Source organism: Nilaparvata lugens, chromosome 10 (assembly GCF_014356525.2).
Source record: "Nilaparvata lugens isolate BPH chromosome 10, ASM1435652v1, whole genome shotgun sequence".
Lineage (NCBI taxonomy): Eukaryota > Metazoa > Arthropoda > Insecta > Hemiptera > Delphacidae > Nilaparvata > Nilaparvata lugens.
Genome location: NC_052513.1, coordinates 2100765 through 2121311, shown reverse-complemented (window position 1 = coordinate 2121311; position 20547 = coordinate 2100765). Strand labels below are relative to the sequence as shown.

Below are 20547 nucleotides of genomic sequence, written 5' to 3'. Positions count from 1 at the left end.
CGAGAAGAACTGATGTAGTCGCAGAACAAGTCTCGGTCTCTAATTTAGGCTTCGGCCTAATTAGATGAAAAAATCTCCTTATTATTTTATTTTGTATAAATTAAAAGCATGATTGTAGTCTGAAATATAGTACCGTAGTTGAAATGTAAGCGTAAGTGATTGTGAGTGCCGATTTATTTGTTAAATTTTCAATTCAATGGTGAGTGCCAAAATTATTTTATTAAGCTCAAATAGATTGACCATATAAATTGACCGAGGCCTTAAATTTATTGTAGAGTGAGTTAGCAAATTCTTGACTAAATATCAATTATGAATAATTGCGATAAAGTAGTAATTTGAGAAATATTATTTGAAATTAATTTTTTTAATGTTGTAATATTGAAACAAGTAATTGAATAAATAACCGGATTGATTACAGTGAATATTATAATTCGATGTAACAGAATTTCAAAAATGACCGATAATTGTATAATTCAACTAATAAATTAATATCAGTAGCATTTCTACAAAACCTTTTATTTTACGTTCCTGGCTCGATAAGTTACTTTTTTCTAAAAACAGGTGTGGTTAAACAATAGTGAAGATCTTGGCATTTGCATGAACGAATCCATCCAAAGCTCCCAACCGTGGATTCAAATAATTTAAACAGTTGAGTGGAGATTTTAAAAGCAATTATTATTATATTTTTCCCTTGTTACAAAGTGGGGTTCTATCATAAAGTCCCCTGGCCTCCAACCGTTACAAATGATGTCAAGTGTGGGGTAGTGTTATTAATTTCTCCACCCGTTACAAATGATGTCAAGTGTGGGTATTGGCTATAAATACCTCCAACAATTACATTATTATCATGTTTTGCTCATTAACAAAATGCTTACAACTTGAAGCTTACACACAAGAGAAATAAAATACAACCTGTGTGTAAGGTGCTGTCGAATTCTCTATCAGATAACAAAAAAGATCATTAATGAGAATTTTAAGTAAAAGTGATAACAGCAGCTAGCCTACATTACAGTAACTATATATTACCCATAATATAGTACTGTTTAATATAGTGTTAATACAGTGTTTATAGTGTATTAATATAGTGTTAATACAGTACTGTGTTAATATAGTACTATATTATTACCCATAATATAGTTACTGTAGCCTACATTTCCTTACAATAAAATAATATGAATGACAAAAATAATTCAACCGAGAAGAAAATTCCATTACATGGGTGTCAGTAATAATAGGTAAGTTACATATGGAATAAAATAAAACAAAATGTGTCATAGCGAGCTATCAATAAAGAAAAATTCAAGTTCCCTTCCATGATTGAAGAGTTGTCCAATGCTTTTGTTCCTTTTGAACATTTCATTTGCCATAGTTTGAGTTTAATCATTAAAAGCTACATTCCAGAGATTCAATACAAGGAAAATATACCATAAATTAAAAATTAATATAAAGCCCCAGCACTTAAAGTTAGTAAGCAACTTCTTAAAACTAGATGGAAATTTATTTTAAAGCAAAAATCAATTACATATAAAGATTAACTTCACAATTTATTCAAACATTGCATTTTACAATATTGTTAAATCTTGCATTGTTCTTGTAAGATGACCTATTGCCAACGATAAATTGTAACATAATTATTTACATAATTACACAATTAAACAAAACAATAAATAGATTAATATATTACAATAATAATAGCTACTCTAGAGTAAAATTTGGCAAGGCAATTACCGGTAATTTATTAATTATTTAGAATACTTGGAGCCCACTAAGCATAATAACAGTAATTAATAATAATTGATAACTCAAGTTGATCAACAAGAATTAACTGCAAAGGTCCAATTTTACAGACTCACAACCTAAATTAAGCTACCATATAACAAAGAAAGATAAGTTACTTTTGTTTTGCACAATAATTGAAATAAAATGATTTATTGCAAACTGAATAGATGGGAAGACACAATATTAGACATTTGTTCAGAGATAAGTTTTAGGTACTTGGATTGGATTAATTAATATTATGTAGAATCTTTCATTTAATTAAGTTGTAATGAATAATGAGCAAATATTTAAAACTGGCCAGCAATAAGTTATTACTAATATTAAGATGAAATTATCCTTCAAAAGTGACAACCTGGACCGTAGCTTACGAGATTTTTACATAGTCCAGGCTACGCTTGGATAAGTCCTTGAAAAAATGAAGTTAATATTAAGATACATTTAATGAAACAGAATCATTAAACAAAAATCCAAATCTCAAATTAACTAATAAAGAATCTATAACAGATGAACAATTCAATGAGAAAAAATACTACAGATTGAAAAAAACAATTAAATTATTATTAGTTTAAATGTTCTTATAGATTCTGTAGCTGTATGAACATTCAGTCTCTTACATTAATCAAATTATAACTATCCAATAATTGGGAATTGTTATCCTAAAAACTGGTTCACAAATCTATTGCTACAAATTCAGATTACAATCAATTTTTCGAATGAACAAGAGTAGCTTATTCACAATTAATAAATCTTACTATTGTTTACTTTATTTATATAAATATGATTAATCAATTCCTCAAATACGCGATACAAACTTGTAATGTTTCAAACCTCATTATCAAACTAGATTTCAAGTCCATTATTTCCAAGTCTAATAAAAGACTATATTCAGTCATTATCCTTTACAAAGATTTACAAAGTCCTTTAAAAAGTTTCATTTACAAAGTTTTCCCAACACAAAAACTTTATGAATTGCATAATTCATCATTTGAGTTAAACTGCTGATTATTTGGTTCAACTATGATGCTTGTGCAAAAATCTAGAAAGATCATAAATGATATTGAGAAATGTACAATACAATTTGTAATCATGGATGGAATCTTTTCAGTAAGCTGCCTGTATACAAGAATCTACAGCTTTTATAATAAATATTCTGTAATTAGTTTCATAACCCAAATTTATTACCATTTAGTTATGTTATTTCTACTTCAAAAACAATAGGCCACTAATTGTAACAGAGTCATTACACAAACTTGAGTCATATAAATCAGTAGCTAAGCTGTTAGAGTAACAGATACACAAGAAAAAAAAACCAAAGTTTATTAGTACCTAATTAACGGTTGAAAATACTTCTAAAACAGTACAATATTACAATTATTACATAGATTATTGAGTTAGGAAAATTGATAGGACATTAATAGCGTACTTCAACAAACAATATTACGAGAAACAGATATATAAACTCTTTCAAACAAAACATTGCCAAACAATTAGAGTAAACTAAACTGTAACAAGCTAACAAATCAATCACAGAAAAGTTACTAGGAATACTTTTGTAAACACATTCAGTTACATTTATTCAAATTGAGGGTTATTAGGGTCTTAAATGAAGATATATGAAAGTTTCAACTTAATTCAGCGACTATTGCCTATCAACAGAATTTTGAATTGACTTTGAAACAACCAACATCTTGTACTAAAATTGATTAGTCACATTAAAGCATTTTTGGTAATTATTCTTCCATATTGGTGATGATTCTCACATAAGTCTGTGATTTGTGCGTGGGTATCAGTATTTTGAGAAAGGGATGTTACAATACATACCAGAATCCAACCCCAGGTAAATATGACCCCAGAATATCAAATTCTGTTTCAGTAAATCTGAATAAACTCCAGGTTTTGGGCTGTCAAATTGTTGAAGAAAATACATATTTTTACAAGATACAACAATGATAAGTCGATAAAACAAATCAATTAGCTTCTTACAAATATTATGAATAATATAAGAATAACTAAGATAACTCTAACAGCCAATTGTAATAAATTAACTATTTGATAATGGAGAGGACGATCTAATCTAACTGTTATTGACATTTAATAGTGATAAATAAATAGAGGCAATTATTGTTAGGCACAATAAATTAACTGCAAGTAATAGCTGTGTTGTCAAGCTGAAAAAACATGAATATTTTATGATTAAAATAAATGTCTGATTTGCACAAACGACAATAATTATGATTTGATCTCCGATTTTAGTAAATTCTAACAAATATTATCCATTTCCAGAATTATCAATATTGTTCAAGATATTAAAGATTATGCATAGTAACTTATTGCAAGTTGTACAATAGCTTACAGTATTTTGGATTTTAACTCTTTGAGCAGAAATAGGATTATTTCAATACTACTATTAGATTCAACTTATATCTAAAGCTATAGAAAATTACTCGGCCCAAAACCGACAGATCAATACTTCAATATTGTTGCTGCTATAATTTCAATACATATTTATTTAATAATTTCAATGCCCTTGGCTTCTCAGTGTAGTCTCATGCATTTCCAACACATAATCGATTTCTATTGGGTGATCACTTTTCAATTAATTAATAAATTATTTGATAATTTTCTCAATGTATAACAATCAAACATCAAAGATTGACTTTGAATGCATCGGAATTTGAAACTTCCTAATTTTTCACACTTATCATTGCAAAAATACCATTTTTTCATTTGAAATAAATAAAACAATACTTGCAAATTGTCATGGGACACAACTTGGACATGAAGGCTGTGAACTTACTACTTACATAAACATTATAGTAAATTTGGATAGAATATCCCTTCAAGATTGTTCGATTTTTTTGAAATAATTTAAACAACCTTCAAACTTTGCAAATTGTAACATTTTGAGCTACTAGAGTGTATTACTTTTGTGTATCTAGTCATACTAGTCAGGATCATGCTTCATTAAGATCCAATATTAATGTAACAAAAAATGTTACTATAAAATCACCCTATGTAGAATAAAACAATTCAACAACTTGGGCTGGACAAATAATGTACATAACACAAAAACAAATACAGTACGGTTACAATCTGTACCTAAACTATTAGAAAAATTCTAACAATCTTCAATCTTTGCTAAATTGTCACAAATTGAGCTTTTGAGCTACAATGTAGCAACATACTGTGTAGGTGTAGTAATAAATATACTGTCTTGCTAGTAAAGCTGCGTACAGATTTAAGCGCCACGAACACGTGCATTTCACTTTTCATCAGCTGATTATATCTGTATTTGTACAGAAACAGTAAGGTACAGATATAATAAGCGTAACATCAGCTGATGAAAATTGAAATGCGCATATTCGTGGCGTTCAAGTCAGTACGCACCTATTTAGAAACTCTTTGAACAAACACAAACTTTTTTTAGAATCTAATAAGTGTCCTGTTCCTCACAGTCAGCTGTATCGTGGTCGAACACCTCACAGATGTCACAATATGGCCGCTCATAGCCGCGAGGGTACTTGGGGGTGGTGGCGGGTTGATGAGGCGGTGGAGAGGGGGGATCGTTAGCTTGCCTCGGACAATCATCTGTATCATGCGCGTCAAACTCTTCACAAATGTCACAATACAACCGCGGCGCTGGCAACTTCCTTTCAACGGAGACCTGATCAGCTGACTGCAAACCACCATTCGTTTCCATATTAGCCATTGTTTTCTTCATTTCCTCGTTCCTATTTTGTAGATCTACGATAATTGAATTCAAGAAACTCACCTGGTTCCTTAGAGACTCCATCTCTTCACTTTCCACTACTTTTGACACGTTATTATTGTTGTTGTTATTGTTATTTCCACCCCCACTAACCACTACGGTAGTATTTTTCAACCCTTTCACTTCCCCCTCTAACTTACTAATAGTTTTATCCTTACTTTCCATAATTGTTTTCAAGTTCTCAACAGTTTTCTCTAACGACGCACGTAGCTTCTTATCTTCCTCCCGTTCTTTATCAAACCTTCCCATCATACCTTTCATCTCCATCTTCATCTTCTCCTCAGTTTCCTTTTGACTAGCTTTCAACCTAGCCTCCATCTTCTTCACCTCCTCATTCTTACTACCCACCTCTTTCTCCAACTCTTCCACACGTTTTCCGTCATCTTTCACCCTGCCTTTCGCACTATCCAAACTTTTCCTCAACTCCTCCACAAGATTTTCCTCGGTTTTCATCTTTTCCAAACTAGTTTTCAACTCTTCCTTCAGTTTCTCGTTCTCCTTCACTAGTGCACCCAGTTTACCACTATTATCCGCAACTGAGGAAAGTAACTTCTTTTCCTGATCATCCTTTTCAGCCCTCAGAGATTTCACCTCATTTTCCAACCCGGCCACCTCATTTTTCAACCTCAATTCAACCGATTTCCCCTCACTCAAACACACGTTCAACTCCTCAACTTTTTTACTCAACTCATTCAAATTACCACAACTTTCCTCAAATTTCTTCCTCACCTCAACATTCTCAACTCTCTGCTCCTCCAAATTCCTCCCCAATCCCTCAAGTTCCGATTTTTTAGCTCCCAACTCTTGTTCCAATTTCATCTTCTCCTCATTCTGCTTCTCCAAACTCCCCTTCAACAAAACTAACTCCTCTCCAGTCTTCCCCAACTTCTCCTCAAGATCCTTCTTATCACTCTTTACCTTCTCACATTCATTCATCACTTCTCTCAGTTTACTGTCTTTCTCCCCCACACTCAACTTCACACTATCTCTATCCATCTCAATTTGTTTCTCCAACTCCTTCACTTTCTTCTCCAAAGCCCCACACTCTTCCTTTTTCACTCCCACCTCCTTTTTAAACTTCTCCACCTCCTCTAACAGACTCTTCTTCATCTTCTCACTGTCCTCCAGTTTTCTATCTCCTTCCAACTTCTCCCCCCGCACACCTTCCAACTCTTTCAACAACTTTTCAACTTCAGAAACTTTACTGGCTAACAAACTACCAGTTTCTAGCTTTTCCTTTTCCAAAACCACTAATTTCCCCTCCAAATCACCCAGTTTCACCTTAAACTCCTCAACCACCCCACTCTTCCCCACGCTGTCATCCATCAACTTCTTTTCACGTTCATCTGCCTCGTTCAACTTGTCTTTCAACAAGCCCACCTCACTCTCCAACCCACCGACCTTCAACTTCAACTCACTTTCAACTCGTTCCACTTTCAACTTCCCCTCCTCAACCTCCTTCTTCAAACTGCTTTCAACAACCAACAAACTCTCCATCTTCGTTTTCAACTCATCTCGTTCTCCCTCTATCCTCCTCAACTTCCCTACATACTCCTCCTCCATGCTTGTCAACTTTCCTTCCCCCTCTTTCTTTGCCTCCTCCTGTTCCCTTTTCAACTTCCCACACATCTCCTCATTCTCTTTCAACCTATCCTTCAACACTTTCACCTCTTCCTCAAATCTACTCTTCTCCTCCTCGTGTATCTTCAACTGTTTCTCAACTTTCTCGACGTGTTGTTGCTCAGTTTTAACAGCTGATTCCTTCAGCTGACTCAAACTAGTTTCCAAATCCTTTGTGGCTCTAACCTGTTGCTGAAGTTTCTGCTCCATTTCCTGCTGACTGTGTTGTGCAGATCTCAGCTGTTCAGCGGCTGCCTCCCGCAGTTTTTCAATCTCGGCGTCTCGGCTGCGCAGTTCCGTGCTGACTTTAGTGAGCTGCTCGTTGGAGTTGGTCGATGTATCCAGCACGTTTAGGAGCTCATCCTCCAGTTTCTGTTTTTGTTCCGTGAGTTGAGCGCATTTCTGCTGGGAGTCCTTCAGTTGGCGTGTGACGTCACCGATGTTCAGTTCTAGGCTGCCTATTTGACTCAGTCCGGCCTCTTTTTCGGCTTTCAGTGCTGTTAGTTGGTTTTTGATGCCTGTTAAAACATAAATATGCATAAATCAGTTTAGAAATTGAATAAAAAACCCGTATAAATCAATATAATTTAATAACAGTCAGATACAAATCACCAAAAATTGGAAACTTATTTCCATAATGTTACATATTTGAACAGTGACAGAATTACCAATCGTTGAAAATCAATGAAAACACGAAAATACAAATATAAATAGCCCGATAATGCATTGGATTCTTTGAGAGTAGTTTCATTTTGAATAGTCCTATTATCATGATGACTATTCAAAATTCAAATTCAAATTTATTTCCCATAAAACCATAATATACAATTATAAAATACAAGTTACAACAATTTTAGAATCCTCCTATAAGACTATATCCATCTGTGTGTAAGGGGGACTATGAACTGTAGTTGACATAATTTTAAAGAACTTACTTGCTCACCAATCTAACTCAAACTGAAAAAAATTGACTGAAGCTTCTTTTCAAACAATTTATCAGGAAAACAAGCTTACTAAATAAGAATGTAGACTGTCATAAGTACAAACAAAAATACACACATCAACTTGAATCCATCAAAAAATCCTTTGCAGCTTGCAGAGCTGCTACATAAGTTTTGGTAACGGCAACTAATAACTCATTCTTGTCAAAATGTAGCTCTTAGTCAATGACTCATTTTCCATCATCAGCAAGCCTACAGAGAAGTCCTTTTTGTCAGTCAGTCATAAAATCACACAATAAAATGAGAATGCTATTATTGTACTTTTGTATTGATGTATCAGACATGGAAATCATTCATTACAAAGTCCCAAACTTCAGGAAACATGACTAATTACCATGGTCTCATTTGGAAAATTGATCAGTAAATAGTAAAATGGAGTTGAATAATCTCTTGGTGAAATTTAGATGAATAAATAATTGAGATTAAAAATAAGGTGACTAACAAAATGTCCCATAATCAGTAATGAATTAGGACATCATCATCTATGAATATCTTTCACTATGAACTATGAACTATCACATATAATCAGTAGTCTCCTTTCATTTTATTTGATGACATGACCAGTTTCGGGTATCCATCACATTATCAAGAGTATCCTTGGGATGAATACCCGAAAACGGTCGTATCATCAAATAAAATAGAAGGGTACTAGTGATTCTATATAATAAAACTATCAAGTAGCCCTACAGAAATAAATGTAGACTATGAACTATTATTTTACAATAATTTCCAAGACAAGAATAACAACTAGTTAGTCAACTTAGTCACAATTGAAAGTGATATAACCTACAACCTAATTTAAACTGTTTTATAAATTAGAATTGGAACATTTTTGGGCTTGGTACTTTTGTACAAGCTGTGTATTAATTCTGAATAATTAATCAAATAAAATAAATGAACTTACTTTCAATCTGTGATTTCAGATCCTCCATAACCTTATCCTTCTCACTGGCAACTTGTTGAAGCTTTTCAAGACTACTTTTCGTCTCCTTCAACACCCCATTCCGTTCCTCCAATTCCTCTTTCAACTTCTTCAAATTCTCACTCAAATTTCCCTTCTCACTATTCGCACTCACCTGCTCTTCCTTCAACATCCCCACCTCGTTCTCCTTCTTCTTCAAACTCTCTTCGTACACACTTTTATCATCCATCATCTGTTTCTCCAATTTCTTAACACTCTCCTCTAATCTATCCACATTAATTTTCAAATCTGTTTCAATCTTTTTGTACTTTTCTATAGATTCAACCTTTTCTTCAAGTGTTAAATTTAGAGTTGAATACTCCTTGAATGCTTTATTCTTCTCCTCTAACAATTTAGAGATCTCATCCTCCTTTTTCTTCACATTATCCTCGTATATCTCCTTATTTTTTTCAATCTGTTTCTTGAAATCAACCAACTCTTTCTCCAGCTTCTCAACATTATTCTTCAAACTAGTTTCATCCAGTTTATATTTCTCTTCAATGACCCCCTTCTCTTTTATAACCTCTTCCAATTTCAACTTCATTTTACTCAAATCTTCTTCAACACTACCTCTCTCTTTCAACAACTTCTCTTTTTCCACCACAAAATCAGACCTCAACTTCTCAATTTCCTTTTGATACCCAATTTCAATCTCACTTTTATTCGAATTCGATTCATGTCTGAGTTTATCAACAGCCTCTGAAGATTTCTTCTCAATTTCGTCAATCTTCCCCTTCCACTCCTCCTCCTTCTTACCAAACTCCTCCACCATCTTCTTCAATTTCTCCTCTCTCTCCTCCACTTCCTTCCTCTTTTCCTCCTCGATCTTCTTTACAGTATTTTCCAACACAATTTTGTTTTCCTCCGCAGTTTTAACCAGTTTATCCAACTCCTCCAATCTACTCTGATACTTTGCGGCCTCCTCTTTCAACACTTTCCTCTCATTCTCAAAAGCTTCCAGATTTTTCTGGTTTGTTTCGGTGACTTTCTTCATCTCAAGTCGCATTATTTCAGTTCGAATTTCGAACTGAAACCAACCCTTTTGTAACTTACTCACAGCTGATGCAATGCATCTATTTATTGCATCTTTTGATTTAAAAATCATCACCTAGGCCAAGCTAGATGACAACTCTACTTGACAACATCAGCTGTTGGAACGCACAAGAGACCCACGAAACCGCCTAACTTTTTGGCGTCAGCTATACCTGTAGTGTGACGAAAAATATCGTACCCGACTCTCTCAGAAAGGTGTTTACGGTATTCGGATAACATATTCCCGTGCTCGGCAAACCTCACCCGGGAAACTATCCTCATACCATAAACACTAACTTTCTGTGCTTGTAGCGTAATATACTATTCCACAAAGTAGGTACAAACATTAAACTATAAAACACAAATGCAATTCACCACCATCAATTCAAATAAATAACATTCCTTACTAAAAAATAAAAAATTATATATTATTGGACTGTTTTATAAATTAGAATTGGAACCGTTTTGGGCTTTGGTCTAAGGTACTTTTCTACAAGTTGCGCACGGTATTTAGAAGAAGACGGTAGGTGTCACGCGCATGTTTGTGCTAAATTTCTGGTGTAGCTGACGTCATTTTATATCCAATCATCTGTTTTTGACAAAAACGTTTCATAAATTTCCAATACGTGTTAAAAACCTTGGTTGGTGGCGATGACGCAACCTAGCTGACTGGCCACTGCGCACACATTTCGTGACCCCTACCGTTTTCATCTGACTACCGTGCAAGTTGCGTAATAATTCTGAATAATCAAACAAATAAAATAAATAAACGTACTTTCAATTTGTGATTTCAGATCCTCCATAGCTTGAGGTAATTTTTTTACAAGTTGTGTAATAATTCTGAATAATTAATCAAATAAAATAGATAAACTTACTTTCAATCTGTGATTTCAGATCCTCCATCGCCTTATCCTTCTCACTGGCAACTTGTTGAAGCTTTTCAAGACTACTTTTCGTCTCCTTCAACACCTCATTCCGTTCCTCCAATTCCTCTTTCAACTTCTTCAAATTCTCACTCAAATTCCCCTTCTCACTATTCGCACTCATCTGCTCTTCCTTCAACATCCCCACCTCATTCTCCTTCTTCTTCAAACTCTCTTCGTACACACTTTTATCATCCATCATCCGTTTCTCCAACTTCTTAACACTCTCCTCCAATCTATCCACATTAATTTTCAAATCTGTTTCAATCTTTTTGTACTTTTCTATAGATTCAACCTTTTCTTCAAGTGTTAAATTTAGAGTTGAATACTCCTTGAATGCTTTATTCTTCTCCTCTAACAATTTAGAGATCTCATCCTCCTTTTTCTTCACATTATCTTCGTATATCTCCTTATTTTTTTCAATCTGTTTCTTGAAATCAACCAACTCTTTCTCCAGCTTCTCAACATTATTCTTCAAACTAGTTTCATCCAGTTTATATTTCTCTTCAATGACCCCCTTCTCTTTTACAACCTCTTCCAATTTCAACCTAATTTTATTCAAATCTTCTTCAACACTTCCTCTTTCTTTCAACAACTTCTCTTTCTCCACCACAAAATCCGACCTCAACTTCTCAATTTCCTTTTGATAACCAATTTCAATCTCACTTTTATTCGAATTCGATTCATGTCTGAGTTTATCAACAGCCTCTGAAGATTTCTTCTCAATTTCGTCAATCTTCCCCTTCCACTCCTCCTCCTTCTTACCAAACTCCTCCACCATCTTCTTCAATTTCTCCTCTCTCTCCTCCACTTCCTTCCTCTTTTCCTCCTCGATCTTCTTTACAGTATTTTCCAACACAATTTTGTTTTCCTCCGCAGTTTTAACCAGTTTATCCAACTCCTCCATTCTACTCTGATACTTTGCGGCCTCCTCTTTCAACACTTTCCTCTCATTCTCAAAAGCTTCCAGATTTTTCTGGTTTGTTTCGGTGAGTTGCTTCAATACCTCGTTTGTTTTCAGTTGTTCGTCTGTTTTTGTTTTGATCTCGTTCTGCAGTTGTTTGATCTTTTCATCGAATTCTTGTTTGAGGTTTTGATCTGATTTGTTTGCACTTTCGTTTTGTGATTTGAGACTGTCGTAGTCTTCTCGGAGTTTGGCCAATGCCTCCTCGGCTTCGAATAGTTTGTTGGACTCAGATTCGAGTGATTCGGCCACAAGTCTGTCTGATTGTTCCAGCTCTTTGATCTGTTTCTCGTATTTTTCGATTGTGGCCTGGAAAACAAAAGAACAAACGATGAATAAAAGTATGAATCTACAGAATATTCTAGCCAATTATCCGACAGCATTGCACTATAAGATATATAAATATATAGAAGGTATAAAAGGTTGACTTGTCAGATAGTCGAAAACGAGTGATTTTTAAACGAAAGTATTAAAATTTCCAACTATATTCGGGAAAGTAGCCTATCAGTAGCATAATTGAGACTTGTATTTAAGAAAACATCAGATTCATAATATGAATCTTATATTATAAGAATAGTAAATTGTATTCTATTTTTTTCTAGTTATAATAATGTGAATTATTTCTTCTTTGTTTAGTTTTGAAGCATCTTAATTTGAAAATCTACTTTGTGAAAATACTTGATAACTGAAAATTTTGCGACTTGAAGAACTACAAGACTTAACCTATTTCGGGCTATGTGTTTTCTAAATTTGGGAGAGGAATAGCACAAGGTTACCTTATTTCTCCTCTCCCTAGCATTTTACTTATTGCAGTAAGAATGTATAAATGATACTCATTGTGAAAATGAATAAAAAAAAATGATAAGAGTTATCCCACATAATGATATTGGTAGATCGTATTTGAGAGCTTGAAAATCATGTAGACATAAATGATGTGGACATAATGATCTAAATTGGAATTGAAAAGTTATCAATTGTAATTAAGAAATTGCGACGAGATACCTGATGAAGTCTATTAGATTTTTATTTTATTTTATTTATTTGTTTACAATGCAAATAACACTAATGTAATAACATTGAAAGATAAAATATTAAGGTAATCCTTGAGCTATTTTTCTTCCAAATTTATAGGTGACAAAGTCCAAGATAAGGTTAGTTTCACGTGTACAATTTTTATAAAATTTTGGTCCAAAATAAACATTAAAACTATAAATTTTGAATTTAGATGGCTTAAATTGATAAATTAATTCGAAATTCCACTCAATTACCACTTGTAACGAATAATATTGAGTTATTTAAGAAATTTGGAACTATTCAAGAAACACAAAGATAAGTTGAGACTTCCAGTAGATAAAATATTAGCGTGGCCAAATTTTGAAGATCATGTGACTAATATTAGACAAAAGCAATCTTCCACATAAATGAAGAAACATGCAATTTAAACTTATTATTTTAGAACTAATAAATATGAATGAATTGGATTTCAGATAAGAAAAATTGAATTTCAGATTAGATAAATTGAATTTCAGAGCCCAATACCTGCAGTTCAGTTTTGGCAATAGTTTCCTCTTCATATCGAAACTGAGCATCCTCGACGCGACGACGTTCATCTTCGAGTTGACCCAACAGGTGGCGTTTCTCACGCTGCAAGTCGTCCAGCTGTAGCTGCACATCCTGCAGTCGGGCTGCTGCCTCGTCCTGGGCCTAACAAACACAAAAAGAAACATTACAAGAACTTATTTTCAAGTCCGATACGTCTGTACAGTCGAACACCTGAACGTTAATGGCTGTGGCTTCGACGTAGGTCTGCAGGCGAAAACCCGCTGTACAGGTGAACATTTTAGTGTTTGTGTGTTCTTTCAGGTTAGGAGTACTCGAAGGCTATTCGTCTGACAGTAGTATCGGACATGTGAAACGTAACGTTAGTGGCCAGCCTTACAAACATGGCGTTTCAAAAAAATGTATACACACTTTTAACTTCCATAGAAAATTTATTTACTATTCTACAAAGTTAAATTTCAGAAAATTAGAAAGCTGAAAGTCCAATGTAAATGAATCATAAATAGCATATGTTAATACTGTTCAAATTGGTAACCTGCAGCATCAATACAATACTGAGTACGAGTCACCACTGATTTTGTACATCGCCGCATCAAAACGTCCAATGAGATTTCTCTACACACGGCTTGAATCTCATTCCAAAGAAGTCTAGGTTACGTGGTTTACGTTTGTACAGCTTATGTTTTACTGTGCCCCATAAGAAGAAATCCAGTGGTGTGAGGTCTGGAGAGCGTGCTGGATACTCGATTAGCCCCCTGCGTCCTATCCACTGGCCCGGCAAATTTTGATCCAGGTAAGCTCGTACGTCCCAGTGATGTGGTAGATACTGGTGAAGTGGAATCTCTCAATTGTTAGGTTAGGTTAGTAGAAATCCTACTACTATCGCACCCCAGGTAGCACAAAACGTGTTTTCAACGTTGAAACTTGGTTGTTACAGTTGAAACCTATTGGAGGTTAAATTTTTCAACGTTATAATTTAAACCACTTTTCAACGTTGAAAATTAGATTGATTCAGCGGAAATTTTCCAATAATGGAAAAGTTCACCATTCTATAAGCTTTAAAATGAGTATAAACTTGTTAGGAAATTTCAATAACAAAGTAATGGAAAACGGCAAATATCCAAGGTGAGCACTCCAGAAACGAAAACTAAGTTCGATATAAGAAACTTTACTTGACATTTTTTGTTTAAAATTTCATGTAGAATCTACGGGTTTCGGCTGTTACATCTTCTGTGGAACACTGTATATAGATAGAAGGTGGAGAACTTATCAGCCGTTTTGTAGATTCATGTTCAGACTATTCTAGCGTTCAAGAATATACATAATTTTAGGAAAACACTTGAATAAAAATATCTGAGGCCTGTTTCAAGAAAAAGTATAAACCTTGTGAAAAATATCAGAGAGTAATGTTAGGTTGATTCGCCATCAAACTGTCTTTTTTCTATAGGGCTACTCTTGAATATAAATAAAAATGGAAATCTATTACAATTTTAAAAATCTGGTGTGGTACACTCACACAACTTTTCCTTGCTCATTGAACTGAAAGCCTCATTCTTAAACGAGAATAATTTAGAGAGGAATTACATAATGACGATTGGCGGCAATATATTTGAAACTACAATCAGACTACTGTATATCTATATATATATAAAAGCGAAATGGCACTCACTCACTGACTGACTGACTGACTGACTGACTCACTCACTCACTCACTCGCATAACTAAAAATCTACCGGACCAAAAACGTTCAAATTTGGTAGGTATGTTTAGTTGGTCCTTTAGAGGCGCAGTAAGAAATCTTTTGGCAATATTTTAACTCTAAGGGTTGTTTTTAAGGGTTTAAAGTTCGTCTTCTAGCATGTATATTCTTCTTCTCACAATCTCTTAATTATAATTGAAATTTTCCATATCATATGTTACTATAGAACTATAATCTAGATAGAGTACCTTTTCGAAACAGTTGTAAACTGGCAACTAAATTATTAATTTTGTCAGGTTGGCATTAAGTTGAGTTGACTTTGTTAGGTTGGCACCAAGTTGAAGATTTAAATGCATTTATCACGGAAAAATTGATTGGGCACTTCTACTTCAATCCTGGGAATATTATATTACTAGCCGTCAGGCTCGCTTCGCTCGCCATATCCGTTTAGCCAGACGTTTAGTCTGGACCCCCGAATGGATTGTCCTAACATATGATAGAAATGCTCAAATGAAAAATGCAGGCGAGCGAAGCGAGCCTGCTGATCCCATTCTTGGACGATCCAGTCGGGGGTCCAGGGGGCGGAGCCCCGTCGCCAGACGGATATGGCGAGCGAAGCGAGCCTGACGGCTAGTGTGTATATATAATTGTTTTCAGAGTAAATTTCCCTTTGCATAAATTGTGAAATTCGATTATATTTTCTAAAAGTCGTCAAAACAGCTGTTCTACAGATGAAAATATAGACTATGAGTTCTTTTTATAAACTGCTCTACCTACCTACCTCATGCACGAGAAGGAGTTTACGAAGTCCATTTCTCAAGGATGGGGTGGACCCCATTAGTTTCCAAGGAAAAAGACTCATGCCAGTTGATAGAGCTGATAAATAACTATACAGGATATGAATTTGAAATAAATCAGTAGAGTCATTTTTGAGAAAACATGGTTATTTAGTAATTATCCGCCATTTTTCTCAAGAATATTATGGAGCTCCTGCAATTTTCCCAGAAATGAGACTCATGTCAGTTGATAGGGCTTATAAATAGCTATCCATGGTATATATTTGAAGAAAATCGTTGAAGCCGTTTTCGAGAAAACCGTGAAAAAAAATGTTTTTTTTTTAGTAATTATCCGCCATTTTTCTCAAGAATATTACGGAGCTCCTGCAATTTTCCCAGAAATTTATTTATTTATTTATTTATTTACAATAATGTGTGGAAGCAACAGATCAACAAAGATCCATTTTGCTTCCATTATACAAAATTAACAAACCAAAGTGAAATCAGAATAATAATAATAATACAATGAGAAAAAGAATAAGAAAAGAATAAAAATATATACATAAATATATCAATCGGAAAGAATAATATTATGATTACTTGATGATAAAGAATAAGTGTTTACTTATAATAAACACCCTGAGAGATACAAATGAAAAGCGGTGTATGCTAAGCTGAGAATATGCTAAAATGAGACTCATGTCAGTTGATAGAGCTTATAAATAGCTATCCATGGTATAAATTTGAAGAAAATTGTTAGAGCAGTTTTCGAGAAAATCGTGAAAAACATGGTTTTTTAGTAATTATCCGCCATTTTTCTCAAGAATATTACGGAGCTCTTGCAATTTTCCCAGAAATGTGACTCATGTCAGTTGATAGAGCTTATAAATAGCTATCCATAGTATAAATTTGAAGAAAATCGTAAGAGCCGTTTTCGAGAAAACCGTGAAAAACATGGTTTTTTAGTAATTATCCGCCATCTTGAATTGAATTTTATTGAATTTCTTATTGTCGGGTCCTCATGTTATAAGGACCTTAAGTTTAAAATTTCAAGTCAATCGGTTAATTAGGAATGGAGTTATCGTGTTCACAGACATACACACATACAGACCAACACCCAAAAATCATGTTTTTGGACTCAGGGGACCTTGAAACTTATAGAAAACTTGAAATTGGGGTACCTTATTTTTTTTTTTGGAAGCAATACTTTCCTTACCTATGGTAATAGGGCAAGGAAAGTAAAAAGGGTAACTTAGTGTATTTCTGTTTTTATTTATATCAGAGAGTAGTATACACAATTCAAGCATAGTACGTTTATATATCGTAGCTTTGTATAGAATAAGTTGAGACTTGGAGATAATTATCTGTGTTGCCAAATTGTGCGAAATTCCAATCATTTCATTCAAGCGCATATGACTGGATATATTCAAATTAGCAACTCTGTATTGACTGTGTTGTCGAATTGAATACATCTTGTCATATGGGCTTGCATGAAAAGATTAAAATTTTTCAAAATTTGGCAACTCGGATATTTTCTCCAAATCTCAACTTATTTAATACATACAGACTAACCCGTTGTACAAAAATCTGTTAACTTTTAATTCCGATTAAATACAACAAGAACAAATCAGAGAAGCCTTCTTTTTCAAAAAAAAAAACTTCTCTGATTGGTTCTCTTGGATTTTGATCATAAATAAAATTCAACAGGTTTTCGTGCAACTGGGTTTAATAGTTCTTGAACAGTGTCTATCCTCTGTTCTTGTTTCACATAACTTCTCAATTCCTATAACACGGGCCCCATGAGTTGTCAATCAACATTCCAGGGCGAAAATTATTATAAATTGGAGAAAAACAAGAGCGAAAAATAGGAGACTTACTTGCAAGAATTCCTGCTTGAAGTCAGCCAACTTCCTCTCGGCATCCTCTGTTTGGCTGGCCGCTCTCGTGACCTCTGCTCGTTCAAGGTCACGCTCCTTCAACAGCTGTTCTATGTGCTGCTGCTTCTCCCTTAGCAGCTCCTGAGAAAATAAAAATGATCAATTATAGAAGATTAATGACATAGAATAGAATTACTTTTCTATTAGATGACTTGGCGAAGTTTGGACAGTAATGACCACTCTACCACTCAACCACGTCGATAGCAAAAAATACAAAAAACACTTATTAACATGGGCTACTTTTTTATTAATAAAACAAAATAAAATCTTATAGCACCCTTCATTTTTAAAAAAAACTTTAAAATAGTTTAACAACTAGTTTCGGTGATATTATTGTCAGATAACATGACGATGGTGTAATATCACCGAAACTAGTTGTTAAACTATTTTAAAGTTTTTTTAAAAATAACGGGTGCTATAAGATTCTATTTTGTTTTATCAAAAAATACAAATACAATACAAAATATAGATATAATAAGAAACCAGAAACAATAAAATGAGATAAGAAGAGATACGGTACTGAAAAATTATTGGGAATTTTCTGAGTAGTAGTGAAGGTGATATTGTGATAGTATACATAGGCCTACTGAATGAAAATACTAGATGTATTTTTAGACGTTTAAACTGAAGTTTACCAGATATTGATAATGGTGTAACAACCGATAAAGTATCTCGATTTTCAATAAAATAAGGTTGGAAAACATCTAGTCTTTTTAATCAGAATTATTGGTAAAGACGACAATAAAAAATGCAGTGACTCAAACATAAATTTAGGATAAAATAGGTCAAATGATGGATGAGTCATTTTTGAGATGAAACAAAAAATAACCTAGAAGTTCTAATAATAGGCTTAAGATGCGAAATTTTATAGGGAAGAAGATTCACTCTACGCTTCCATTGTTATAATGGGCAGATGAGATTATTCAAGTTCATTTATTTATTTACTCTTATGGCTTTTATCGGCAGAGAGATCCTTTCGGATGTTCTGCCTTGCCGTATTACCCAATGTCATTTCCTATCAACAGGTTATAGGTTATGTCTTGGGTTCTTCATTTTTCTCACTAAAAATTTGCACTTCCACTTCCTGAGTTCCTATTTTATAAATTTTAAAATCAAGAAAACTATTTTCAAACACAAAATTACATTTAAAAAGCAAAAACTATAAAAATTTTGATGATAATATTGAACTGAAAATTTCAAGTTCATTCATAAAATATTATCAATTAGAATAATATATAGACCAGTTTTGCCAGTGAGAGAAGCAACAGATTTAACCCGAAGCTGTTTTCCTTATGAAAATAATTTTGATAGATATAGAATATTACTCTATTAATGTATACGGTTTAAGGTGGAAACTGGAGAATTATACTGATAAATGAAAAGGTGTAATGACATTATTTTTCAAACTAGGCTATAAACTGAAAAATAGCTTCAATAACTATTCTCAAAGAAGTATAATTGAACTACCTCTCCTTTAAAATATGTAATGCCATGTGATTTTGTCATATCTACATGGAACGGTGAAGTTAAAAAACATCAATATCTATTTCTGATTTTGCTTAAATTCTAATTTATGATGAACAATAATAATAAAGAACTGATTATTTTCAGAAATCTACACAATATAATTAATTATTAGAAGATAAAAAGAAAAGAAGCCTTATGATATGTAATCGTTTGAACAAATATCAATGCTAATTATTGGTATCTCATATTATCCTTCCTATCCACCCTTAAACTCACATGGTGTGTATCAGCACACCTTTATTTGTGATGGGAGATTTTTGGGAAATTTTCAATAGAATATTAATTTTTTATTTATTTATTCGTGGTTACAATCACAAATCATATAAATGTGATTGAGAAGGAACAATAGGCTTGGCCCAAAACTATTCCATTCCCAAATTTTGATAATGAAATGTTCAAAAAAAATGAAAGAAAAAATTTGAAATAACGTCTTAATGCATAATAAGTGGACCAATTATACAGAGTGGGTGAAAAGTCCGAGAACGGCTTAATATCTCATACACAAAGGTAATTTGACAGTAGGTGTGATTTGGGATCCTACTCAAATTGAAAAAAACTACTTTACAATTACTTTAAAAATCTGGTCCGCCATCTCGGATCCGTCATTTTGAATGCAACTTTATTTTTTTAAATAGGAAGGTGATCATGTGATACATGATTTCGATACGGAATTTCAAGGAAAAATGAATGGCGAAAACCGCACATCGATATCTCAAACCGTTTAGAAGATATTCACATTATTAATCAATACCACTCATGTATTTCATTTCTGATTTGCATGGCACCGTCAAATTATCGTTGTGTATGAGATATTAAGCCGTTCTCGGACTTTTCACCCACTCTCTATAATAATTATTATTTGACCACCCACTGCAGGTACTATTCTCACTGAAGAATAATATTGAACTAACAATCCTCTAAAATAACACTCCATGGCATACTTATAGTGAGTTTTGAAAACCCTATAAAATAATAATATCTGCGGGTCTATTCTCATCG

The 20547-nt window shown here is 33.6% G+C and overlaps 1 protein-coding gene across 20 annotated transcripts in view; it reads right to left on the bottom strand.

Moving 5' to 3' along the window:
• Nucleotides 1-1525: 1525 nt before the first annotated feature.
• The window catches only part of LOC111052030 (CAP-Gly domain-containing linker protein 2), a 107282-nt gene continuing 88260 nt past the window's right edge, over nucleotides 1526-20547 (bottom strand). For 19 of the 20 annotated variants that reach the window (XM_039436073.1, XM_039436075.1, XM_022338634.2 and 16 more), the window contains 4 exons: nucleotides 17962-18102; nucleotides 13589-13753; nucleotides 11038-12358; nucleotides 1526-7686 (listed from right to left, as the gene is read on the bottom strand). In XM_039436073.1, coding sequence (XP_039292007.1) covers nucleotides 5210-7686; nucleotides 11038-12358; nucleotides 13589-13753; nucleotides 17962-18102 — 4104 coding nt within the window. In that variant the 3' untranslated portion in view covers nucleotides 1526-5209. Of the gene's footprint in view, nucleotides 7687-9073; nucleotides 10094-11037; nucleotides 12359-13588; nucleotides 13754-17961; nucleotides 18103-20547 lie in introns of all 20 variants that reach the window. The other variant, XM_039436074.1, reaches the window with a different exon arrangement.